At 43.1% G+C, this 26,084-nt stretch overlaps 2 protein-coding genes across 5 annotated transcripts in view; one reads left to right on the top strand and one right to left on the bottom strand.

Annotated features, from left to right (window-relative positions):
* Nucleotides 1–12,345, top strand: part of KIAA1549 (KIAA1549 ortholog) — a 335,592-nt gene extending 323,247 nt beyond the window's left edge. For 2 of the 4 annotated variants that reach the window (XM_048300476.1, XM_048300475.1), the window contains 3 exons: nt 794–939; nt 2,791–2,945; nt 7,777–12,345. In XM_048300476.1, coding sequence (XP_048156433.1) covers nt 794–939; nt 2,791–2,945; nt 7,777–8,031 — 556 coding nt within the window. In that variant the 3' untranslated portion in view covers nt 8,032–12,345. Of the gene's footprint in view, nt 1–793; nt 940–2,790; nt 2,946–6,704; nt 6,748–7,776 lie in introns of all 4 variants that reach the window. The other 2 variants (XM_048300477.1, XM_048300478.1) reach the window with 2 other exon arrangements.
* Nucleotides 12,346–18,503: 6,158 nt separating this feature from the next.
* TMEM213 (transmembrane protein 213) lies at nt 18,504–22,477 on the bottom strand. The gene is made up of 3 exons (XM_048302729.1): nt 22,221–22,477; nt 19,944–19,997; nt 18,504–19,457 (listed from the first exon to the last, which is right to left on the bottom strand). The coding sequence occupies exons 1-3, from the start codon at nt 22,300–22,302 to the stop codon at nt 19,288–19,290; spliced, it is 306 nt and encodes a 101-aa protein (XP_048158686.1). The 5' UTR covers nt 22,303–22,477; the 3' UTR covers nt 18,504–19,287.
* Between the last annotated feature and the right edge of the window lie 3,607 nt (nt 22,478–26,084).

Here is a 26,084-nt window from a genome sequence, read left to right as displayed (position 1 = left end):
AAAGGTGTAAAATTGAGATCTTGAGGAATAGGATACATTGCAGTCCATAGCCTAGGAGTTGCGTTAAAAGGCATGTAGCACTCATCCCTAACACTCACTTCGTGTAGTTCCATGTGCCTGAGTTTGGATGCTTGTCTCACTTTGCTTCACTTACACTCACACAGTTAGTAGAGTTAGATGGGTTACAGTTTCTGTTGTTAACTCTTTTTAGCAAATACATAACAGTGACTACCAGCACCGGCCTGATTGATAGGAAACATTTATTTCAGTGTACATTGCCTTTCTTTGTATGTGCTAATGACAGCTTTGAGTTGTTTCATGAATCTTGAAGAGCAGTTTGAAAGCTTCCTGAAAAATTACCAGAATGCTTCATGAAGTAATAATTGTTCATGAAGTACACGTGTAATGCAGTTTGTATGTTTTGGTTTATACCAAAAGTGTGTGCCCAGAAACTCTTTGAGTAGAGTCAGCTTTGTTGCTGAGGTAAGCAGCTACATCACTACTTTTCAGTTTTATTTTTTTTTTATTGAAGAAAGTTTTTTTTTCCTCCCCAAGGGGAAAACAAGATCTCAAGATCTGTGAACTTTTTTCTTTGCATTGAGGAGACTGCAACATGTGAAAAACACTCATGTAAAATTTTGTTAAAATATATTTTTCACATGTAAATATTCTCCTCAATATTGAAGGTTATAATTACATTAAAAGGCATAAAGAACTGCTGTAAGAGGTACACCTACATTATTGTTTCTAATTAGGGATTTCACTTATTTTAATCTTGAGTCCTTTTCCACAGGCAGAACTTTGGGCCAGGTTTTCTTCAGCCTGCAGAGTTAATGCACGGAGAGCAGCCACCACCTGAGGTTCAATATTCCTCCAGAGGGATATACTCAGAGGAAATGCCATCAGTGGCACGGCCACGACCAGTTGGAAGCACTGCAGGTACACTTCACTTAAGTTGAATATGCAGTAAAATAACTGATCCTTTTCTGTATCTCTTACACCAAGGTCACCATTAAGACATCATTCTCCTTCAGCTGCTACATGTGATATGTGGTCCTTGTCCTCATTGCCCAAAAGAAAGTGATCACAAACTGAGGTTAACTTTAGTTTCATAGGACCTTGCAGAAAAAGGAAGTGCTTTGCCCCTTTTTTAGTATCTTACAAGCACTGGTTATCACAAAGCATATTTTCACAAAACCCCACTTTTTAAGAATGGAAAATTACTTGTTTTAGAGCGTACAGTGTACGCTAACTTTCCATTTCGAGCTCCTTCTTTTGTGCTAAATGAACTAATTGATGCATCCCAAATCAGCATGCTAAATAGCAAAAATTTTTGATACTTTTCTACATCTGTGTTTCTCGTTTCTCTTTGTAGAATTGTATGCATTATAGTATCTCCTAGTTTTAGATTGTATTATCTGTTGCTGCTGTCCCACATGAAATCACCTTCCCTGATTTGGTTGAGATAATTTTGATAGCAGTCACCAATGCTATAATGAGTAAGATACTAACACCACATAGCAGTTAAGCAGCAAACACTTCTAAGAATAAAAGATTATATTGCTATGCAAATGTTACAGTTAATTTTCTCCCAGATAAATATTTTCTTCCTTGAAAAAGACTGGAAATATGATCATATGCTTATGTCAGAAGCCTAGTTTTGATAGTTGCTATCATCTCCCCGTAAATGTTAAATGAATGAGAATAGTAGGAATGTAGTAACTTTTACAGCTTAATGATGGTTATTTTATTCTCTGATTCACACTTGTCTAAATGTTCATATGTATTCTGCTTTAAAGTGTGGAGGTAATTCATATATTTAGTTTCTATTCCTCAGCATAATTACGTGTAAATATCAAACTTCTCAAATATTGAGGGGTTTTGAGAGGAAAACAGCAAAGTGATCTGACTGTCCATCATGTAAATCACACTGTTGTTTTTGTCTTTTCCTCCCCTTTTGTACATACACACAGTTTTATGTATCTCTGGGTTAAATGTTTTTCATTTCTAATGAATGATAAAATACTATTCTAGTAATTTGAAGAATAAACATATAAATGACATTTCCCTGGGAGAGGAAATTCATGAAGAAGGAAACCTGGCATGTTGTTACATGTCTCTTGCAATTAATGGTGGCAGCTATCCTTGCATATGTTTGAAAGCAGCAGGAGTGAGGCAAGGGAAGGAAAAGGAGAAAGGAGGAGGTTGGCTTTCAGGCTGGAAGGAGATACAGTGTATTCTGACCTTCTCGTTAGTTAACGACAGCATCATTTAATATTTAACCACAAAGCAAAGCTGAGAGAAGCACACTCACACAGAGCTGCGTATTTTATTCTTCAGAGCCCTAGAACAGGAGGCAGTCTGCAGAGTTAGGGTCTTGCCAGTGTGATGCAAATAAGGTGTGCCATAGGAGCAAATGGCTTCTCTTTGCTGCTGAGTAATTGACATGAAGGCATTGCCAGAGCTTTCAGTAAGCCCTGTATGAAAAGGGCTGGCATGGTATTGGAATGAAGAGTAGTCCATGTCAGAGATGAATGTGTCTCAACCTCTTCTTTCAGTGCAGTGCCATGAAATGCATCACACTCACATGAACTGCACAAAATGCACATAACTTTTCTGTCTTCATTCCACACTGACAGCCTTCTTTCTGCTGATTTTAATTAATTGCACAGAAACAGAGCTCAGTTTTCTTCTAGTCTCCTGCTTCCAGCAAAGTTTTATGTTATCATGTGTCTGCCCTGCAAACTTGACTGTGTATAAAGATGAAAAAAACCAATATTTGCTTTTAAGGTTCTCAGATACAGCACCTCACTCAGGTGGGAATTGCTAGCAGGATCGGAGGTCAACCAGTGGAGATCCCCTCAGGCAGAGCAGGGCATGGCCAGCCGGGGGGGCCAGGGTGGCCCCAGTACCGTGGAGAGGATGAATGTGCTAGGCGAGATGCAGTGAGTACTGTAACAAATGTTACACATTTGCATAGTTTCCAAAGTAGTGATATGTTTGGGTATTTTTTTTCTTGCATTACTGTTTGGAACTTTTTTCCCCCTGGAGTACTTTTAGTTGCTTCTCTGACATTCTTTGCTTTGCTCTTCAAACCCTTGTTAGCTCTTCTGACTTCTGCTTGCTGTTCTTTCACCTTTGCTTCTCTAAATGCTTTCTCTCATTTTACCCTTGTTTTTTTGTTTCCTCACTTGAGGCCTTCACCCATTAATTGCAGTTCATGCAGTTCTGCTTCTGAGCTTTAGCAGAGGTGGATACTGCTTTCCATTCCTTCTTTGAAATACACCTCTGTATTTTGAGATCATTGTCATTAGAAAACATTGAATTAAATTGTCCCAGGCTACCATCCTATTTTGTATGCATATAGTTCTTTTATCTTCTGTACCAGTGCTAACAGCAGGAGTCAGGGCAGCAGAAAAAGGTACATACTTGCACATAATGTTAGAGGTGTTTCTAAACAAGTTACTGTCCTGGCCTAAGTCAGCAGGATGTGGTAAATGAATGCGTACTCATTTACCAGTGTTGCCCAGGCAGCCATGGTGATTTCTTGTTCTTGGCAGTGGTGCTTCCAGAGGTTGACTTTTCTGATTCAACCAGATGTGTGAGGTTGAAGATGGCCTTGCCAGGAGAGAGACACTTGCCTTCTACCAGTCCCTCTTTGGTGTATTTGCATCCTGGTGCAGACTGACCTGTGACAGGTTTATTGCAGTACTCCTGAGAGTGACAGTTTTATGCTGCTTCTTTTGCTTCTTAGTTTAAACTATCTTTTTGCAGTTTCTTCCTTGAGGAAAGAAGGCAGGATCTCCTCCTTTTGCATACTTAGGACAGTGTCTGTTTGCACTACTTGAAGTCGCTTTGCAGTATTGCATGATCTTGACATAGCTTTGCAGAAAGGAAATGCAACAGGATGGGCTTGAGATTTTGGTGAATTTCAGCTGCCTCCACTCCAAATGAACTCAGGAGCAGCAGCATAAAGTTCTTGAGAACTGGGTGCGCTATTTGATACTATTCAAAAACTTTAACTGTCAAAGCCAAAAGATCTATTTCCCTAATTTAATGTGCTTTCTGCACTTAAAACTGTGGTATTTGAATGCAAGACCATTATTGCAGTTTACATCGAAAAGAGCACTTGCATGAGAGATCTTAGTGTCTCCTGTTTCATTTTCAGAGACATCTCTGGGTTACCATTTATCGACCTTTCTTTACATTTGTCTCTCTTTTCTGAAAATTGCTTTCTAGATCTGTGGGCGTGTTCCTGTTCAGGTCATTTAAATCCAGGTTGTCTTTCTTTTGGTTCATCTCAGTTTAAAGATTTCCTCAGCTTGGACAGAACTTTTTGCTCACTGGTTGCTGCAGTTCATATGTTACTGCAATAACGTTACTGCAATGTGATTTTTTTTTTTTTTCCGTTTGTTATTTAAAAAAAGAGCAAAAGGAGGAGATCATGAACTAAAACTTACCTGAGTGTGGTGTCATCCAGTTGTAGGAGAGCTCACCTATTGCCTGAACTTTCCTTTTCCTGTGAGCAAATTTTTGGGTTTTTTTGCAAAGGATTCTTCCCATGGAAAAAAAAAAAAAAAGGCCTTGGTCTTGTAGCTTTCTGTACTTAAATAATTACCTTCACAGTTTTGACTTTCTCACTAGGACAGAGCTCTAAATTTGTCTTTACTCCTTTTGGAAATGAGGCTTTGCTTAATGATGGTCATGTTTCTTATGGTGCACTATTCAGCTGATCCTTTGCAAGCAGTCTTACTGTTCCCTCATTCTGAGCAAGTTTCTAAAATCAAACTCTGCATTTAGGAAGATTAGAATCTAGAGCATTTTTCTTGCACACAAACTGGAGAGGGATCTACATTTGTCTTCCTGCAATAGCCCTTTGGCTCACAATATCCTCACCCATTTATTCCTGAAGTCCTGATTTTCTGCTGGAATATGACCTCTCACTTGTACCTCCCAACCCAAAGCCAGTGTGCCAGGGTACCATCAGTTCACCTTAATTCTCCATCCAGAAGGCCCAGGGCAACCAGGAGATTGACAGCATTTCCTTAGCTGGCACAAAATACAATCCTGGGCAAGTGCTCGTTTGAGCAGCAGCACAAGCGAAGCCTGGCTTACAGATGGGTTCCGTGTCTTGTGTATCTCCACCTCCCTCCGCCAGCTGGCATCACCTCCTGCCTATCTGCAGTCCCCTCTAGCTTTCCACTGGTCTCCCAAGTCTTCTCCAGGTTTCCAGTGTTTCCCTAAAGATACTCCTACCCTTTCACTCGATTTTTCTACTCAGCTGCCCACTCTAGTGTCTCTAACAAGTGTCACCAAACTTAGTTGTCTCTCATGTCCCCACGATAGCCCCTGTGAGATATGTGCTGGCTAAGAGATCCAGCAGAGCACAGCCTAACTTGACCTTTTTGCCACTCAGAAACAGATTCAGTGATAGCAAATAAGGTTATAACAAATCAGGTTATGTCTAATTAGCTACCTGGTTTTGTGAATTTTATGTATCTGTTCATACATACACATATACACATGTATGTTTGTGTATGTATTTATACATCCAGTTCAGTTGAAATTGGCCAGAGTTCAACAGTTATTAAATGGAGATTAACAAATTTACAATGTCATCTCATAAATCTTCATTCCTTAAGAAGGAAGATTCAATAAAAATATTTTTGTCAATTGTTTTGTACTGCTGTTAATTATCTAGAAGTTTCTAGATAAAAATATAAAATGCATAGATATTACATGAAAATATATATTTTTGCATATATAATGTTATATATCTTTGTGTGTTTCTTTTAGTAAAGAAGTTTTAATAAAAAACCAGCCATTTATTTCAGCCATTTTGCTGTTGTAGGTTAGTAGCGATTAGGTTTCTAAACCAACGTGGCATTGAAATTTTACAGGCCTGTGTAATTCTGATGCTATATGTGAAATCACAGAAACACACACTTTTCTTTTTCTGAGATATTTAAGAAAACCTTGATAAACATTATGTAAAAAATAGCCACTGTGGTCATCAGTTCTTCCTAATTTCCCTTAAGAAACCATTCTTATGGTGGTAACTCAGTGAAGTGTGAGATAGGAGCTGAATCACATAGTGCATTTTAATGTGAACATAATTTAGGTTGCTGTTAAGACTCATGTATCAAGGAGTGTTTCCTTTTAATATTTTTTTATGTTATCTCTTCTCTATGAGCCCACAGAGTACTTGTCAGGTTTGCCAACTCTAGACTGCACATACAAATTAGTTTCAGGTTTCACTGCCAAATGAATAATTCTGAACAATCAAGAGACCCATTCATTCCTTTCTCACACTGAAATCACCTCTCTTTTAAAAGAAATAAGACAGGATGTTACTTGGAAAACCTTTACCTATCTTTCTTCTATTAAAGCCTCTTTTCCCCTTAATCTGTCTCCCAAAATTAACTGTGTAAAGGAGGAGTGCTGTAAGTGAGCTGCACAAGAGACTCAGAATCTATTATTAGTTCTGCTTTATACAAAATGGCTTAAATTTTATTCATCTGTATTATGAGAGATGTTAAGGAATTTGCTGCTATGCATTTCTGTGTTCCCTGCACACTGCTGCCACTGTTGCTCTAGGTCCCCCATATGCTTCCCAGGCTCTGCTTTGTAATGTCTTCATTCCCCTCCCCCTCGCTCCTGAATCCTCTTCTAGCTGACCTTGCTGTCCTTTCTTCCCCCATCAGGCTGCTCTCTCTGCTACTCCTTAAGGCTTGTCCCCAGAGAAAGGTAGTGCTCACTGACTTGTGATGGCTGTGGTCTGAACCTGCTGCTCCCCCTGAAAAGGGGATTACGTTGCTTTGCTCCCACTTGTGCGTTCGAGTCCTCTGTGTCCAGTGTTTTCTTCAGGCTGTCTCTCAGCCTTCAGCAATATGAGGCAAGAGGAAACACTTGCTTCAGGGTTGTCAGCTGGAATCTAGATTTTCAAAATGTACCTTGTTTATGTCCATACTGGGAGTTGGTGCAGTCGCACAGTGTACTGTAAATCCATGCTTTGTTTTAGTGTAAGCAGATTGTCTTGCAGAAAGACAAGCCATAAACTCAGGCTTCTGCTCTCTGTCTCTCTTGTTTTGTTAGAAAATGTATGTTACTGAACAAAGGCGGAATTAACCCCTTTCTGCCCTGAAACAATGATTGTCCCTAAGCTGGGATAGTGTTTCTGAGATATTGAGTATGGAAAAATCTCATCTTTCAAATCCAAGTAGTTTTCTTCTGCTTCTTTTTCTGTTGACCGTGTTTTCCCGGGCACTGGTCAGTCACAGGGTCTCACAAGTGTACAGTCTGAACAGGCAAAGCAGGCAGAAAAAGGGAAGGTGGAAGTAGTAGTATCTCTGCTTATATATAGTATGGATAAATGACCGCTGGGAAAGAAGTGGTTTGCCTGCTGTCTTTTAGGAAGTTGATGGAAGTGGATGGAAAGAGAAGCCAATTCTGTTGATTTCCGGTCCTGTGGGGTTTCTCCCCCCCTCCTTCCATTTCAGTTCTTAAACATAATGTGGATTGGAAAGGGAGTCAAAGCTTTTGAAAAGCTCTGAGCTTGAGGCAGTCCAACAGTCCAACAATCCAGTGTTGTGTACACTTGTTGTTTTGTGCTCCATAAGAGATATCACTCATTCATGTAACAGAAGAACCGTTGCAGCAGATAGAAGCATCTCCATGTTGCTTTCCCCCCTGTTCTTTGCCTTTTTGCTTTCTTGTCTTTTCTGGGATAATCATGTTTATTCAGAAAGTACAATAATGCTTTCTCCCTTTTTCCAGACGCATATGCATGGACACCAAGAATATTCCTCCTCACCAGTATTCCAGATGCCGAGGACTTCAGCCAGGCAGCCCTCAGCACCTCCTGCTCAGCTTCCACACAACAGCCTTCAGGGCCAGGGCCTTTGCTACACCACCAGTTCCACTGAGGACCTCCAGCCCGGCCACTCATCAGCCTCTCTTATCAAAGCAATCAGAGAAGAACTTCTGCGGCTTTCTCAGAAACAGACAACAGTGCAGAACTTCCATAGTTGATTTAGCATTCCACTGCAAATCTGCCAGGTATCTGCTTCCTATGGAAGCAAAGACTTAGAGGAAATCAGCAATGTTGTTCTCACAAAGGAACTTTCACAACTCTGTTGACAGCACTCTGGAAAAATCGAAAAAGGCAGCAAAATGAGAACAGTAAGGAGAGATGGGGGACAAACAGGGAAAATCATCAGTGTCATCACAAGTAATGTTAATTAATCTGCTAATATTACAGTGCTCCTCTTCTCTCCTTACCCTCACTTGGCCTAACACATAAATAAAACCTTAGGTCAAGAACTCAGTACCCCAGCAACAACCACAAAATAAAGACAGGAACAAACTCCAAGAATGATAGACTCCTTTTTCTAAGGAAGTAGGTGAAGTTTTGAATGAACTGAGATGACATTTTGCGAGAGATTACAAGTATTCTTATCTCTCCAGTGCTTATGGGGAACTGGTTTGTGTTGCTGTTCTGCAGGATTGCAAACTGTATCAGCTCAAGGGTCTTGAAGTCCAATCTCACATAAGAATCACTTTGGTTGTCAGGAACAATGGGACTACTTAGAATAACAGTCTTTATGAGTCACTTGTATCAAACTGGAACAATAATTGTTATAGCTCTGTGGTTCCGAATGGAGCTACCCTCTGCACTCTTCCTTGTTTTCCTTCTGGTGCTGAAGCTTCAAGTGTTCCTTCATCTTCAATGTTTGCAAAGTGAAACATTGGCCTTGTATAATTAAAAAAATATTTGTAGACTCATTCAGGCTGGAAAAACAAAGCAAACCATCCAAACAGAAAGGGCTTGGTATCTAATTTGTTTAAAAATTATTGAAAACTGGAAGGGGAATACTCAGCCACAGTTGAATTTGAGGAAATGTGTGTGTATATCTTTAGAAAAACATATTTACATACTAAATGCTCTTGCAAGACTAGCGATAAAATATTGCCTCTCTGTAGTTTGCTTTGTGGACAGAAACCAATCCAGCCTGACTGGTACAGGGTCACCAGCATTATGTTATAAATTGATGTCCTAAATCATTGCTTATGTTTGGATCTGAATAATTTTAGTGGAAGTCAGTGACAGTTTAGAGCATTAACATAGGCTTAGATTTGCAGTTTTGAGACAGTTTCTATATTTATACTTGTTTCCAAGTCCTTTGGACAAAGGGTAAGCATTATCCCCATGGTAAGAATGGTACGTGCCATGGAACTGTTTGTCGCTGGGTTTTTTTCAGAGTTTTAATTTAAAATTAGCTATGAATTTACTAATATTGGCCATTGCATAACTGTAACAGACATAATACATACAGACATTTTGCTTAAGTCATGATTGCTTTCCTTTTCAGGTCAGAATGAGCTAAAGCTATTGAACTGGCACAGAGGTGGAGGGCAGGCTCAGTGTCAGGGAGGAGGCTTGGGAGCCTTACCCCAGGGCAATGGAAAGCAGAAGCATTAGGTGCTACACTGTAGGTGTTTCAAACACGAGCTGGTGGTAGTGGTCAAGGGTCTACGGAACAAGAGATCTGCCAGAGAGAGCATTGGGCAGCTGGGCAGCAGCAAAGTGGGTGTTTGCCTCACTTTCTGGGGTAGAAATGGCATTGGTGAAGTACAGGTGTGTAACACTGGTATGGTGTGGCAGTCTTTGGCTACCAAATCTGCTGCTGGCTCCAGTACACAGTTCAGTAACTGCAACAGGACTAACTCAGACTGAGATGAGAACAGGTGGGAGGACACGGTGGAAGAAGTCACCTCCGTACCTTATTCATGAAGTGCGTACATCATACTCATGCCTGAAGCCAAAACCTCAGTTGCTCACTGATGCGGAAAAAAAGGTGGTATGTTTTCCTCTTTACTAGGAAGCTCAGTTATTTTTCTGTTTACCTATGATGATCAAAATGCTGTATGAAACTGTTTTGAGGGACTTAGTGTAATGAAGCAGTGTAAATTAATTTCCAGTTCCCTGGCCTATGTGTGAAGCCCTCATGGGCACCGGTAGAGGTTTGAAAGGAATCAGAACACCAGCATGGTTGTAACAGCAGTACCAACAGGTCATTATGATTTGAATTTTTTAAGTTTTTTGTGTGATAATTCTAGGATAAAAATAAACATTTGTTTCTGCCAACTTTGTAAACATAAATGTTGCCAATGCTTCTGCAAAATGCCAGGTTTTGAAGAATGAAGAGTGTATCAGGCAGTGTTCATTTGGTCGTTTTGACAGCACTGAAGACTGACTGTTGCTAAGTGTTCCCATTAAAACCATCTCTTTCAGACTCCACATCCTTCTCCAGTTTAATTCTGTAGAGAGCTCAGAGACCAGTGCTTATAATACTAGCACATTACTGTGACTTCATGTCAAGAAAATGTGGTCTTCCAGGAGGTAAATTAATTGTCTGGTCCAGCTATTTAAGAACAATATGTTCTCTGTGAAATAAGAGCTTTGAAATTTAGAGGTACTTAAAGCCACTTCTCATTCATTCTTTTTGCTAGTGATGGTGATGCTATTGTGAAATTCCATCCTTTTATATTTGGATGTTTATAATTTCTCTTTTCAGTCCCCAATCTTTATGAAGAAGGCAGGACAAATATGTACTTGTAAATAAAAGAGGCTTTCTGGTGAAGAAAACCCTCTTGAAAACTTTCAACAGGATAGTAAAATATAAGAGGTCAGAAAACTGTGTTTGGAAGTTACATTCTCAGATTGGTTGGAGACCTGATCCAGTGTCCAGAAAATTGGCATGGCCTAGTCTGTATCTTCATATAGGAAGAAAAGTAACACCAGTTACCAGCTGCCAGTTCCAAGAATGGCCTTAACAAGGGAGACCCACACTTTTTGCAGCTACAGGAAAAGCTGGGGTTTTTTGTGTACTACAAAAGGATTCTGTGGAAGGCATGTGCCAGAGTGTGTTTTTCCACTTGGGAATTCGGGAGGCGGGAGGGAAATCTGTAAACTTCTGCATCCCCATGTGCTTGAGTTCTTATGCCAATTTTTTTTAATTGCCCTGATAGAAGTGGAGGGGGGAAAACCAAAGCTTTTTTTCCTGAAACTTAAAAATATCCTGTATTTAAGTATCTGTTAATGAATCTACCAGATTTTGAAAACACCGATCAGATGAAAAGTTGGTACAGGCACAGAAAGCTGTTACCATCAGTTGCATCCATTTCCATGACTAAACCATCTGGTTCATGGAATCCTCATGCTCTTCCCTTTCTTCACAATTTTCCTTGACATTTGTGTTTAGTCTGTGTTTAGTTTGGCATATAAAAGAACTTGGCAAGATGAGAGCTACATAATTTAGTGTGGTTGGTTTCCTTTTCGTGGCCAAAATGCTGACCTCCAGCCTGCTTCTTGATTATTTTTGGAGCAAAGTGAAATGTTACAGTTATTTTTCATACACTCAATGTGAAAGGTGGGGCATGCTTCAGTACTATAAAATATTCTCCACCAGGATGTAGCACATGGTGTTGGGGTTAGTGGCTGTGGGCCTGTGACTCAGGAAAGAAAACTTTGCTTTATTTGCATAGGTGCTGGACTGGTAATGTTAAATACGCCCACTTTGGAGCAGTGAGTGGAATCTGAGTGACCCTTTGCAGTGGACTGTACTTGCAGTGCTTTGGATCAGGCTTCTTATCTAGTGTTTGGGGAGCAGCAGGGTCAGACAAGGTCTCTGTGTATCACCCTGCACCAAAAGGTTGGCGTGGTGTTGGCTACCCCAGTGTGGTGGACATTTATGGACACAAGTAAATACTTAAGAGCGATCACCCAGAAGTGCAAGTTCCCAGCAAGCCAGTGCCTCTAAAGTAGACCAAGGACAGCAGGGTTTCAGGATTGTCTTAGAAAGAGGCTGTGTACAGCAATTGTAACTTCCCCAGAACCACAACAGCTCACGCTGTTGTTAACTTGCGGCTTAAAAACACATTTGACAGATTACCTAAGGAAGCTGGGTGTACATTCAAGCCCTAGTGAAGTCACCTGTTGTGTGATGTGGATGGCAGTAGGCAGCTGAACTCACTTTTTTACCTTTTGCCCTCACTACGTTTCTCACTTTTCCAGCTATCATAGTTTTAGCTCAAGGAAGAAATGTGCATTTTCTGTTGCATGCCTTAACCAGCAGTTCCTTGTAAACAGGTGCCAGTCCTTGAAAATTCCCTATTTTGGCCAAGAGCTTTGAAGTGGCAGGATGAAGAACATTTGTGCCTTTGAGGTGGGAACGTGTTGTGGGCCATATTTTTGCAGATGCAAAGAAATAAATTGATATATTAAAACCAGCACCAGTTTGGTGTGTTCTGAATATGGACAGAAAGCTGGAGATTGATTAAAAGGATGACATCTGATTGTCAGAAGGCAAAGGAGAGCAACCAGGTCCCCAGAACCACCTGTGACAGTGCTCTGTAGAGAGAAGAAATCTTGGGGATTCCCTCTGGCCCCACTCAGGCAGAGTTCATGACACAGCCCCTCTTTGCAGTCCTTCACCACCTGCAGTGCTGGTTTGTATGAGTGAGGAACATCTTTTATCAGAGACTCCCAAAAGCAGTTCACCCAGGCTGTAGAGTTTCTCCAGGACTGTTTAGATGTGCCTAGAGAAAAGCAGCAGCTTTGAATTGCTTGAGTGTGGAAATAAAAATGCAGTTCCCTTTTGTGGAGGGTATGTTTTTCTCTTCTTGTTAGATTTTATTTAGAAATGGAGGGGACATGGTGGGGGTGTATTCTGCTGTCACAGTAGACATGTTTCAGTGTGGGCAGAACACACTCAGCTTGTGACGTAGGATTGGCAGTTCAGATCCAGATGTTGCACCGCATGTTTCCCCTGGCTGCATCTGCATGACTTCCACTGAAAACCATGTAGTCACATGTATGCTTTGGAAGAACTCATCCTACAGATTCTTGAGTGCCATTTGGGATGCACTTGGCAAAGATGTTCTAGCTTTGGTGTACAGTGTCCCCAGGGTGAGTTTACTCGCACAGTATAAAAACTTGAGAAGCAAAAATCCTGTGGAGTTGTGCCACCTTTTTAAAGAGACTTCCCTGGAGTAGGGCTGCAGTCCCATGAATCCCACTGAAGACTGATAGACTAAAAAAATCACATTAGTATTAGAAAAATACTCATTTCTTTGCACTTCATAGTTTGTAGGGATGGAATGTTTTGTCTTGATTTTGTGTTACTTTTTCTTGATACCTTTTACATATCAAATAGTTTTTTTCCTTTGTAATGGCCACTCCTGTTTAGTTTTGTGTAGTTCTTACTCCATAACTGGAAATTTGTGTTTAGGCTGTTACATCTTACTTTAACTGGAATAAAGTGTTGGCACATTTGAACAAATGCTCTGAAGAATCCTTTGAAACAAATGCTAAACCTCCTTGGATCCCTGACATGGTGGTTTTCAGGTCCACTTGCAGAAATCCTCTTATTGGCCACGTGTAGAACAGGTGAAATGAAATGAGAACTAAAGAATTGAAAGATGAAAATTATTGGTTTGCATTTCCAGATATATTCAAATGTACGCACTTCTTAAGAGCTCTGTAGTGTTCCCAGGAAAACTTCTCAAATGCTTCCATCCCAAGGCTTCTTGGAAGGTGGTTTCCTCATCCAGGCTGTTGGAAGGTTTTAGTGCTGTGCATGATTTAAAAGCAGTAGCTGCATATTGTTTGTGTTTCAGGAAAAACTTTTTTGTATTCAAGGAGAATTAGTGCTGTGTTATATTTGGCAATGCACAGCATTCTTTTGGTCCTGAAACACAAATCTGAAAGAAACTTGACTAAAGAAATAAAAATTTTTAAAATACTGCTCTAATGAAAAAGCAGGAAGCTTTTATCCTTGGACTTGAGGAAATAGGAGGAAGAGTTGTGGATTAGCCACTGTCAGTAGGAATTCAGCATAGTCACCAAATACAAAGTAGTTCCAATTCAGTGCAGTGCAGGTGATGTGAGCATCCACAAACTTCTGAACTGATTGCTGGGTTTGTGTCCAGTCCTGCATAAAATGGTTTCAGGTAAGTTGCTTTGTATTTTGCATGGAACACTTCCTGTCAAGCATTTCCATGGATGATTTTCATCCTGACATTAATTTCTGTCTTTGGGCTTGATGGTGGCACAGGAATCTCCTGTTTAGAAGATCTGTAGATGTGCAGCCACGTATTTACATTACTGCTACATCCTCCTGTACTTCAATGCTGTGTGGGAGAAAATTTGCTGGGACACTGGAACTGATGTTCCTGCTTTTGCAGAGTAGAACTGCAGTGAAGTCACGAGAAGCTTTTTGTTGCTTCCAGCATCACTGACACAACATTGCCTACAATAACCTTGCTCTGCCAGGGAGCAGAGTGCCCTTTCCTGCAGCTTAAGGAGCACTCAACACTAGTGCCAATGGGCATTATTTAGTCTTCTTAAGGAGGAGATAACCTCTCTTACCTAACACATTATCACATCTGTATAGGATGTAGTTTTTCTCAGCTAAAGAATGGTGGTTTCTTCGTGTATTTGAGCCCAGAGGGTTGCTACATTAGAACTTGCATATTTTTGAACTGATCTGACTTAAATACACAGTATGTTGAAATGCCGGGAAGGGGAAACAGTCTAGCAGAGGTGGCTTTGCAGGTGTCTCCCTTCTGTTCTGCCATTTAGACAAAGCAGACAGAGCTGTGGAAAACCTGAAGAAGTACTCTAACTTTTGCTCCAAAAGGCATGCTGTCAATGTCATACTGTCAAATTGGACAGGAAAAGTCACAAGTCTCCTAGAGCTAAATTTTTTTCCAAGCAGTTTGCAGACTTGGGGGACAATACTGCATTGTTTATGCTGTGGTTTATTTCTGGAAGGTTGTTGCAAATTAGGAGTTGGAAATCAGCTCATTGAACATGTTTGATTGTGGGACAGAAACCTGCAATGAGTTATGAATTCCACAACAGCTAGTGGTACTGCAGATACCACAAAATAAGCAGAATCTGGAGTGTAAGGATGAGAGAGGGTGGTTGCTTCCCAAGAACGCCTGTATTCCATTCCTTGGCTGTAATTAATGACAGTAAGTTTTTGAAATCGTTTTTGAAAGTTTTTGTAATGGCTTTATCAAAATTCCTACAGAGTCCCAGTACAGAGCACCTTTTCTTATGAATTCAACCTCTGTCTTTTGTCTGTTTCACGTGAGTAGGGAGCTGTGATGCTTGCCAGTTTTCATTCCTCTAGTGATTTGCCCAAGTGTAATCATTGTAAAGTGCAATTGCTTAATATGTAGCTCGTTCACTAAAACCCCAAGGATCAAGGCAGTGAGTAATGTGAGTCATTAGCAGAGCAGTGGTATCTGAAAAGATGAAGAGTCGTGCATCAAGTATCAATCCATTTAGTCTTGAATTAAGAATTTTTTCAAAATCACTAGTTGGATGTGATGGATATTGTCTCAAGGCAAATTAAAGTGGTTACCCTGCAATGCTGTGCTGCTGCTAATGTTTTTCTCCTTTGTTATTAGAAGTGCTGCTCAGTTGCATGTCCTCACTGCTCTGTTTGTCTGTCTGAGACACTTGCAAACCAGCAGCTTTCCCAGGTGCCATCTTCATCTCCCTTCCCTTTCCAGGAACTACATACCTTCATGCCTGAAGTTCAGAAACTTTGTCCAGAAAACATTAACAACTCTGCTGATTTAGTCAGCAGTGCTGAGGTTCAAACTTGGGTATTTCAGTCACACTTTTTTTTTTTTTTTTTTTAACCATCCAGGTTTCAAAATTTTTCTTGCTTTTTTATTTTTTTGTACTAAATCAGAAGAGCTGGAATAGGTTTTTTTCCTCCATCTCATTCCAGTGAGGAACTTTTTGGTCCTGGAGAGACAGTAACTATAAATGACTGGAGCATTAAGATTTCCATCATTGTTTGGAGCTATCACCTTACTTTTTAAATGCTTGGAAATGTGCAAGTGCCTACACCAGCTCAGTGCCATGAGGTTGTATGTAGCAGTCTGATGGGGCACCCAGGTTTAGCACAAAAATGATTTGTGTATGCTGAGAAATCAGTGGTTATGCTTTGCCTCCAAGGTCTCCTATGGGAACAAAAATGACAGGCTTCCTGAATTGCAGTGAAGAAAACCCAAAGAACAAAACAAGGCATGTGCTGGATGTTTGTGTAGCTCCCTTGAAATCAGCAGGGGTTGGACAGCATTGCACTAGTTGGGGTCTACGATTAGAGGTATTAAACTTTGAGGACTATTATTAAGAGCATGAAATAATACACAGTAAATGAGAATATCAGTCTGCAACTCTGCTCATGGACCACTTATGAGGCACTGTACTATACAGTCATATATATTTAATTTGTGCATTTGTATGTTTAATTTTTGCATCAAAACCAGACCACGGCCTTCTACTGTGACTCAATTGCTCTTAAATGAGGGGTTATAACCCACAAGCTGTGCTCCTGTGTGCTCCCTGGCTAAAATTATTCCAGGAAATGTAACAGCAGACTACAGATAATCTTCACATTTTAGAAATCAGGTATGTACAATCCATTTCTGCATACTAATTTCTGTCTTTATATCAATTTCTCAAGTCTTTTGGATGCAAATTTTTAATTCAGTGCTTTCTGTAACTGTTGACAAGCCCCTGGAACATTGACAGTACCATTAGGGCTTTTCTCCTCCTTTTGCAGGGTGGGTTGTTTTGCATTGTACTTGTGATTGCCCACAGGATCAGTACAGCACATAGTGTGTACCTTGGAGAGTCCCTTTAAAAGAGTGCTTTGGGGTTTTGCACTGTATTATGTAGGAGCATGTAAGATGTTTACAGACAGCCTTGGAGCCTGTGGAACACTGCCACCTTGTTTAGGGATCCCAGACACACTGGGAGCATCAGTGCCTTCATGAGAGTCATCACAGGACTAAGTTTTTCTGAGGGACTCCATCAAATGACATGAAAAGAAGCAGCTGTATATCAAAGCTGACAATGCCGTATGTCAGAACAGGTGATGCAGTAAAAAGCAACACTGTTATGTTAGATCAGAGTTTTACAGATCTAGTTTTACTGATCTAGAAAAAGTATACATTTCACAGCAGAAATTATCTGTAAGGTACTCCATTTTTATACCTGATTTTGTGGAGACGTGGGTGTCACCTTTGAACACAGGCACACAGAATCCTTGAGGGCACTACGTTGTATGACAAAATACGGGTTTTTTTCCTTTTCTCCCCAGTTTGCTTGAGCTGGGAATCCTTAAAGGAAACTGCAAGAAGCAAAACCTGAGGTTTAAGTCTACTTCAATCCTTGAAGGTATAGGTCTCTATTTTGGAGAGAGTGAAGAATGAGCAAGCTGTGCTTCTAAAGGCAAGCTTTAGGAAGCCCCACAGAATTCCTCAGTTGTTGTGAAGCTCTTTGTGGCTGTTGCTCTCTTAGGACATTAGAACTTGCATCATGTGCTGAAAACTCAAAAGACATGCGAAAGCTATGAAACGTAACCCCTCAAAGATGAAGAGCAGGCACTTCTGTGTTCCCAACCGAGAGAAAAATGCCCCTAAGTCTGGAGAACTGTAAGATCTGCAGAAGGCAGACGTGAAGGCAGTAAGTGGAGGTTTTTTCACAGTATCTTTCACATTGCTTTCAGAGCAATGAACATTTTCTGCTATTAAAATGAATGTAACAGGAAAAAAATTATGTGTGTAGGTAGAAGATTTGTTGTACATGAGTGATTGCGGTGGTTGAGCTGTCAACTCACTGCTCTTTACATTTTGGTGTTGACTGAGATCCCTTTGTTTCTGTAAGTTTGTACATAAATGAGAGGGACTTTGCTGTTTTGCTTGGTTATTGGGGGTTTTGTGGAAAGAATTTGATCCAATGCTGAGATCTGAGATTTGTCATGTGAAAATTACTTTTGTTTAATTGTTCTATATTGAAATGTTGCAAATTAAGCCCTTCCCTTTCAAAACTTACTGTCCTGACATGAGCATCTCTGTTCAGCATTTCACCCTGAAAGACTTCTTGCCTTAAGTGATAGGGAAGGGTGTATTTTCCTCAATGTCTAACTTGGCCCTGCTCCTCTTCATGGGGGCTAGCTGATAAGAGACAGCTGTCCATCCCTTTGAAGTGGCCAAATTATCCTGATCAAAGTGTCTAATTGTGCCAGAATCAATTGGAAGTTTTAAACTGATTTCTGTCTTTTCTCACTCATGAAGTTACACCTTGATGAGCTGATGGGAGAGTATAATTATTATTAGCAGATAAAGATCTTTAATGGTGCTTTTTAAATTTAAAAGTAACTTTTTATGTTTCATTTCAGTTGATCTCTAGCAGGTTTGCTAACCTTGTGTCAGTCTAGGTAGGTTTAACTCTGATTTGTTTTAATAACGGATAGAAATAAAACTGGTGCAACTGCCCTAAATCAGAGTTTGGCTGCAGTGAGCTAAACCCTCGTGCAGGAATATGTGTTCTTTGAATCCTGTTTCTAACAATTTGGGTTGAGTAATTCCTTGCCAGTATAAGCTTTATCCATATAAACCAGTCAGTGAGAGTCTTTCAATCAATAGGAGTATTTATTATCATCTTGTATAAATAGGAACAGTTTTGTGCATGCATCAGATATGCTGGTTTAAACCTGCTTTCCACAGTTCAGCTTGGCTTAGTTTCTCAGGCAGGTGGAAGCTGAGTAAGTACAACCAACATTCAATTCCTGCAACACATCTAAATGGCTCTGGAAAAATTAGTTGTACTTTCAAACCAGCCCAAACAATCCCTAAGTTTCCATAAGAAAGTTTTCCCATGTATCAGTTAATAGACTTTTAAATATCTCAGGTTAGTGAGTGAGGAGGACTTGGTAAAGTCAGTGAATTACCTCCAGTTACTGATGTAACCTGGCCTATAGCTTAGTAATGGCTCTGGTAATGTTGATGCTCCAGAAAATAGCTTGGTGTGCCCACTTTCTGTGTCAGAGCCGAAGGTGTGTCATGCACCTTTGTGCACGTTGAGGCAATGTGCTATAGGCTGGTAGCTGGTCCCTCAGCCTCTCCTCCTGCTGTGCTCACAGCAAGCACGAGAGGGCTCAGGGAAAAGTGGGCGGTTTTGCACTGTGGCACATATATGGTGGCTTGCAGGGACTTGCCTACCCCACACCTTGGCTGGCAGCTCCAGCCTGCCAGAGAGGGTGAAGCCTTGGCAGCTGCTCTGCTTAGATCTGGCTTTTTTTGGCTGCAGGTGTGTTCCCTTTCTTTTTGTGTTTCTTAGCAGGTGTTAGAAATGCTTTGTCAGTCTGCCTGCACCTCACTGCTCCCCGGTGCTGCTGCTTGCTGGCTCTCTCTGCTTCAGGCCACCAAGTATTTGGGCTCATCAGGCCGGAGTTTCGTGATCTTGTCCATGCAGAGCAGGATGAGGGTCAGAAACCAGAGGCTCCAGCCGACGGCCGCTGCGATCCACCCGTAGTCGTCCATGCCCGAAGGGCAGCACGTGGCCGCTTGCCTGCAGAAGTTCACGTCTGGCGGAGGAGAAGTGAAGTGAGCTCATGGGAAGCCAAGTACATGGCAGGCTTCCTTCACTAGAAGGCAGATGGCTCTGCCTTGGCATCTTTCCCCTAAACGTGGGTCTTAATCTGGTGGATGACTCTGGAGTAGTGGTGGGATCTCAGGTTGTTTGGGGGCTGGCTGTTTGGGAAGGACGTGGTAGGGCAGGGGAAAGAGGTGCTCTTGGGAATCTGTATAGTGCCTACGGGCAGGCAGTCTGGCAGGGAGCTTTAGGACACACAAATTAGCTATCAATTAGTCTGTTCAAAGCTATGAGTCTGTCTCAATATACCTAAGATATCGTACCATGGCAGTGGAGGAGTCTTAGAAATGCATCCTAAAGGTTCACCCACAATGGAAGCCTTGAGAAGAGATAAATCCCTTCCCAGGACAGGCTCTCAGTCACTGTGTAGGCTCATCACCTGGCTTTAACCAGGTAGTAATGATTTATGAAGACTTACGAAGACACGCTGGTTCGTACTCAGTTGTTGAAACATTGGAGGTGCCTTCAGCTGCTGCCAGAAGGAAAGCACAGGAGAAAAGGTAAGTGGGATTAGAAAAGCAATGTTTGGCATCAAGCAGGAAAATCTGGAAGCCATTGGCCTTGCAGAAGTCTGTAGGGTGGAAACAACTTGGAGAAAGGAAGTTCCTGCCCCTAAACACTGCTGCATTAGGGTATGCTTCCTTATGCCACCACTTCTAACACCGGCTGCACACTTGCTCAAGCAGCATCCCTAAGGAGCAGATGAATCCCTGTACCTCTGCCTTGGTGTGACCCTGGCCTGAGCCATTTGCTCAGAGCTCACATTAACCACAGTGCTTGCCCAAGCTACAGGGGCAGAACGAGCAAGCATGGAAATGGGAGAGACCATTCAGTGGCATGGGGAGATCCATGGCCAGCAGGCTGTACAGCTGCCTCCTTTTACCCTTAGAAAAATCCCAGGGTGCACAGAGTCTGGCAGAGCCAAGGGCTGAGCCCATCTGCGCAGCCTCAGCGGGTCCACCAAGGCCCCAGGAGGAAGCTTTGGCTTTGCTGCAGGTCAGAGCATCTGAAACTGCTCTGGCTGGACTCCAGTTCGGACCAGCATGGTAACCAGCTCAGGTTGGAAAATACAACATCCAGAAGTAAGTAATGAGGGAGAAGCCTGGAGCTGTGATGAAGGTTTTCCCTCTTTATCCTGCTTCCTGCCCAGAATCAGCACACACACATGCACTCTGGCACAACTCTGTGGCTGGTGTCCAGCTCTTCAAACCTGCACACGGTGCCACAGGCCATACCCTCTTTAGTACTCCTAAAACCTGCCTTGCCCCTCAGCGTGCTCCCTGCAGCACGGTGGGATCAGACCAGGACAGCTGCAGGATGCCTGCAGGGGTAAAAGCACAGGCTGCCCTGGTCCCTGTGCATCAGCACCTGTCTGTCCCCTGCTGCAGAAGGAAGGGAGTCAGAGAAACACCTCCTCCTGTGCTGCCGTGAGCAGCACAGTTCATGTTCAGCTGGGGAGAGCATCCCCTGCACAGATAGATGACAAATGGCCTGGGGAGACTCCAGGAGGGAGGACTTCTGCTGCATGGAGGAGCTCTAACATGCTGCTTGTCCACAGGCCAGGAAGAAGCTATGAGATAACTATTTCTAGTCAAGCCATCACTCTGAGCTGGTAATTTGGAATGTAATAAAACTAGCTCTGGCCTGATTTCACCGAAGGCTGCAGAATAATAGCTCAGGTTTCGTTTCAGCTGAGGAAAACAAAACAGAATGAGACATTTGACCAAACATTTGCTTTGAGTTTGGCGTTTTCCAAGTAACAGAAAATAAACTGAGGTTGTCCTGTGGGAGATGTCCCCCTTGGGGTCACCTGCTGTTGCCCACCTCTGTGTTTTGAGCTGATCCACCATCAGCAATACCAGAGCTTTCCTTATGGCCTCTGCCATGCTCAGAGTGGGTCCCTGGGCAAACTGCTTCAGGGAAGGGTCTCAGTATTTCCCATTCCTCTGTCTGACTCTAGTAGGATTTGCAGAATGACCTTGGCCAAGCCCATAATTTGTTTTCTCAGTTAATAAGTACCTCACAGAAGCACCGGGAAGTATCATTAAAACCTGAGTATGACCTGTGGAAGGAAGTGCTGCAGAATGCCGAGCGCTGGATCGTGTTTATAGCCCTGGCAGCCCAAAGAACAGGCTGTCAAAGCCAGCCCATCTTTAAACAGCTGGCAGGTCTCATCTGGTGCTGATATACCAATGCAGGCAGTAGCCTGGTGGGGAAGGAGCGCCTCACAGGTCTCATTTACATTTTGGTTTCAGGCAGCTTCCACAATTAAGGTGGCACCAAAGCCAGATTTTCTGCAAAAAGCGCCTAATAAAATCTAAGTCGGACTACAGTGATCCTATTGGGTGGTATTGCAGGTGGTCCTTTGCCTCAGCAAGCAGGGCAAGGCCAAGTTACTGTGGTTTCCTGTGTCCTTGGCGTTCAGTGGAGCAACCTGCAGCTCAGTCACTTTTACAGTGGCTCTGTAAATAACTGGCAAAAGAACATCCCTTTAGAGTGATGCTGTGATCAGTCATGTCTAGTAATTCTCATTAGCATTAATCAATTCCAACTATTTACACTTTTTAGGTGAGGCAAGAGAGCCCCCTCATTTTTAAAGAACGAATTACTGTCGGTGGGCAATATATTTAGGTATTGAGAGGAGTGGGGGAAAAGGGCAGGATATCAAAACGGGAGCATAAGAATAGAGAAATACCTGCTGAGCAGGAATCCCAGAGCGCAGCGGTGAGGAAGAGCACAGCGAGGGCTGCCCAGGGCTCACGGGAGAGGTGCTTCATGTCGAGGGTCCTGCTCCCACCCCAGTGACCACACAGAACAGGTCGCTGTCGCTGGCAGATCTGGTGCAGCAAATCCTCGATGAGCTCAGGGAGCCGCGGTGCTGGGCAGAGGGTGGAGCAAGGGAGCTTCCTGCTGCCAGGACACCTTGAACTTTCCTGCTACAACCAGGGAGGAAAGAGAAAGGGCTCTGACCAAAACAGCTTCAGTGGGAGGTGGATAGCAGGAGGTGGCCCCTGAAGGTTAAGCCTGAAGGTTTCTCCCCAGGATATGCTGCAGCTGGAGGAAGGAAAGGCTTCCAACAGGGTCCCAGGCAGCTTCTGTCTTTTGAGTGTATTTTAGGTCCTGTGAAGATTGTTTAAGAGAGCTGGAAAGGATTAGAGGATTGGGGCAGAGAATTTGTCTCCCAGTTTGGCTATTCTTTTTGCATGTTTGCTGCCTTGACTTTCCGCAGTGATGCTTTTTTGGAACGGCTGTGTGGAGTCCCAAAAAACAGCAGCCTTAGGTCATGCTGGTACAGCAGCTGTTAACACAGGATACTCAGGGAGTGGGTGCATTCCTACCAAGAAACGGGGTGCAGCCAGTGGCTTCATGTAGGCTGCTGACAGCTACTGTACAGTACCAATGGCCTGGGCTGGGTTATGGGCTGGGATCAGTTCAAGCTGGGGGCACAGGGAGAAGAAGCTGCTGCTGTTCTGTCCCTGTGAGCACAGCTCTGTTCCTGCCTCCATCACCCTCTGCAGAGTGATTCTGGAAAAGCTGTTCTTTCTTCTCTGGTGGTTATTGCACCTCCTCCTTGATATGTGCAAAGGCAGAAGCTGAGCTTTCCTGTGAGCATAGCTCTGCCTGCAGACCCGGAGGGTTGATAGAAAAAGGATGCTGGCAGGAGAGCACGAATTTTACTGCAATCCTGGCTGGAAAAGCCACACTGTTGGAGTGCATGTGATGTTGTCCTGGTCTGATGAGCAGCACACATTGCTGCTCTTCCCCAGGCTGTTGGCTGTGCTTGCTCCTATCTTTGATGCAATGATGCTCTTGTTAGAGGAAACATCAGGCTCTAAATCAGGCAGGAAGGCACTGGGAGAAGTGAGTTCCGCAGGGAGCACACTGCTGGTGCTCTTCTGCAGTGGTCACTCATGGCTTTGGGGGCTCAAGTTAGAAGGGAGCTGTCTGAGGCCTGCTGTGGGTGTGCAGACATCTTAGGGGAGGCATGGAGGAAGGCATGTGGGGCAGCAGTCCTTGTAGGATGGAGAGCATTTTACAATTCTCTCTTTTTTTTTCCCTTCCACACAGCTGAAACCCACTGGGAAGGACATAACAGGCTTCCCACTTGAATATCACACACCGGGGTACAGCTCTGCAAAGCTGTGAGGTTGATTTGGTCTCCCTTCATTTAAGAAAAACCTTGACAGCAAAACCCACGTAGGCTTAGCCCTTCCCAGTGTTTCTGCGGGGTGAACCCGCTTGTTGTCCTCACCACCAAAAACGCTCTGCTCCCACCCAGCTGTGAATACTTCCACGATGCATCAGGACAAGGCAGCCAGAGGTTGCCCCAGACAGAGGGCACACTGAGCCACAGGTGAAGGCAGGTCAGCTGAGACGGGCGTGTTTACCCACCTTGTCTCCCTGTTTTCATGTCAACACGCCACCGGTGCTGGCGGAGTTGGGGCTGTGCCGGCTGGCCCGTGACAGCCACCTCCTGCTGCTGCCAGGATGCACAGCCCCATCCTTCTGTCCTTCAGCTGACACCCGAGGTGTGGCACGAGGTGAGAGCCATGCTCTGCTGGCAGCCGGGCAGGGCTGTGACCCCAGCAGCCACCGCTCTTGGCCTCGGTACACAGGAGAGATGCTGTAAAATGCTCGGAGCTGCCTGGAATTCACCTATGGGATAATCTTCATCTCTGCCTCATTTCAGTGTCTCAGTCCTTTTGTGGAGGTTGCCTTTAATTTGTGTATTTTTATGAGCTACCTGTTGCATCACAACTAAACCTCAACTCTTTAAGTGGTAAAGGGTCTCCGCTGTCTGCCAGTTTGACCTTTCCCTTCTGAATTTCTCACGTTCTATTCCCACTGAAAGTTGACCTGGCAGTTAATTTTGTAAAAGTAAATGAATTCAAAAGTGTTCTGTGCAGCAAAAAATGCTTGAGGGGAAATGAAAAGACAAAACTGCTCTGCTATTGCATGAATGATTCGATTTTTAATGAAATCTCTTTTGAATTTTAACTATTAACTAAATACTCTTCGTCGGCTTCTAGGCAAATGTCTCCATTTTTAAGGGATGCTGAAAATGCATTTGCACAATTAACATAATGTATTTCTTTTCCTTTCCAAAATGTGTTCCCTCTGTGGTTCAGGAAGGGTTGCTCCAAAGTCTCCTGAAGCGGTGAACAGGCTGCGCTTGGCTTCAGTGATTTTTGGATCGGGTTGGAAATGAAGGCTTTGCTTGATAAGTTCAGACACAATGGGAGCTCTGCAAAATCATCTCCTGACATGGATTTGGATTTGTTTCATTTCTTCTTCATAACACGTTTATATTTCAGTGCTGTGACTGCCTGAAGAGCGATAAGACACTCCAGTGCCTTCCCCAGATTTCTACTCCCGTCTCTCTCCACGAGAGTGCCCCAGCACATGAGGCACAACTGCAGCCCCTGCAGAGATGCGGCTTCCTTTCCTTGGGCTCCCATTTTCATGCAGTTCTCAAGACAAGACTGTTTACTCTAAAATTAGGTACTTCCCCAGCTCTCCTCTTGGAGATTCTTGCACAGTGTGTAGGGCTGCTGGCCAGCTTTTCCTGATGGTTATGAAGGAGGCAATACCTGCTGTTCGATAGATTTTGTGCCACAGAGAGCTTCATGGCTAAGATCCTCTGGTGGCCAAAGTGTGTGTGTATATATATATATATATATATATATATGTTCTGTTTACACAGGGGATTGGTTTATATTTTTCATTCCAAATGAAATCTGATTGCTGCTGCAAAAAAAGCACAAGATCTTAAACCTGCTGCCAATAATGTGTCCATCGGGGAGGGCCAATTTGTTTGGCGTCTTCATTGATGTGGAAAATAGCCATCTAGGATAAAGCTGCCTGTGAACAGGGGGGTTGGTTTTTAGAACTCAGAGGAAAAAAAGTCAAAACCACAAAGATTTTACTCTTTACGTGAAAGAAGGGGAGAGGGGATGTGCTTTCTGTCACACAGAGGAAAACAACTCTAGCATTTTGGAAAACTGCACAAAACACAAACTGCCTTTTGTGTTTTCCAGTCCAGGCTGGGAGTGGTATTAGACAAATGTTGAGCCTGTGGCCCTACTCTGACCCCACGCTGTTCATCTGGAGACCCCAGTGAGAGGGCCTAAGACCAGTCAGGCAGTGGAGGGCTCGGAGAAAGGCTGCCTTCAGCTCGTCCAGGCAGAGCTGCCTGCACCAACAAAGAGCCCACTGATGGGGCTTCTCCAAATGCTGCCTCATGGCCAGCCATCTTCATCTGATCTGCATTAATAGGATTATTATAAAATAATGTTCTTACTTCCACATGCCAGAGGCATGAAATAGGATATGCTTTCTGCTTCTCTCCTCTCCGCTTCTCACCTGGGAAGGGTGGGGGGAGGGCAGCAGAGACAGCTTTATCCTTGCTTCCCATGTTTGCTCACTTCTCAGCTAATGGGATGGAGCAACTGGCTTAGTGCAGCTTCCTTTGGCAATTAAATGTGCTTTGGGGACCCCTTCTGCTCCCCCAGCCCCAACAGCTTGTAGGGGAGTAGCTGTGTGAAACTGTAGGGCTGAG

This window comes from Corvus hawaiiensis, chromosome 4 (genome assembly GCF_020740725.1).
Source record: "Corvus hawaiiensis isolate bCorHaw1 chromosome 4, bCorHaw1.pri.cur, whole genome shotgun sequence".
Taxonomy (NCBI): domain Eukaryota; kingdom Metazoa; phylum Chordata; class Aves; order Passeriformes; family Corvidae; genus Corvus; species Corvus hawaiiensis.
This window is presented reverse-complemented; position numbering and strand designations above follow the sequence as displayed.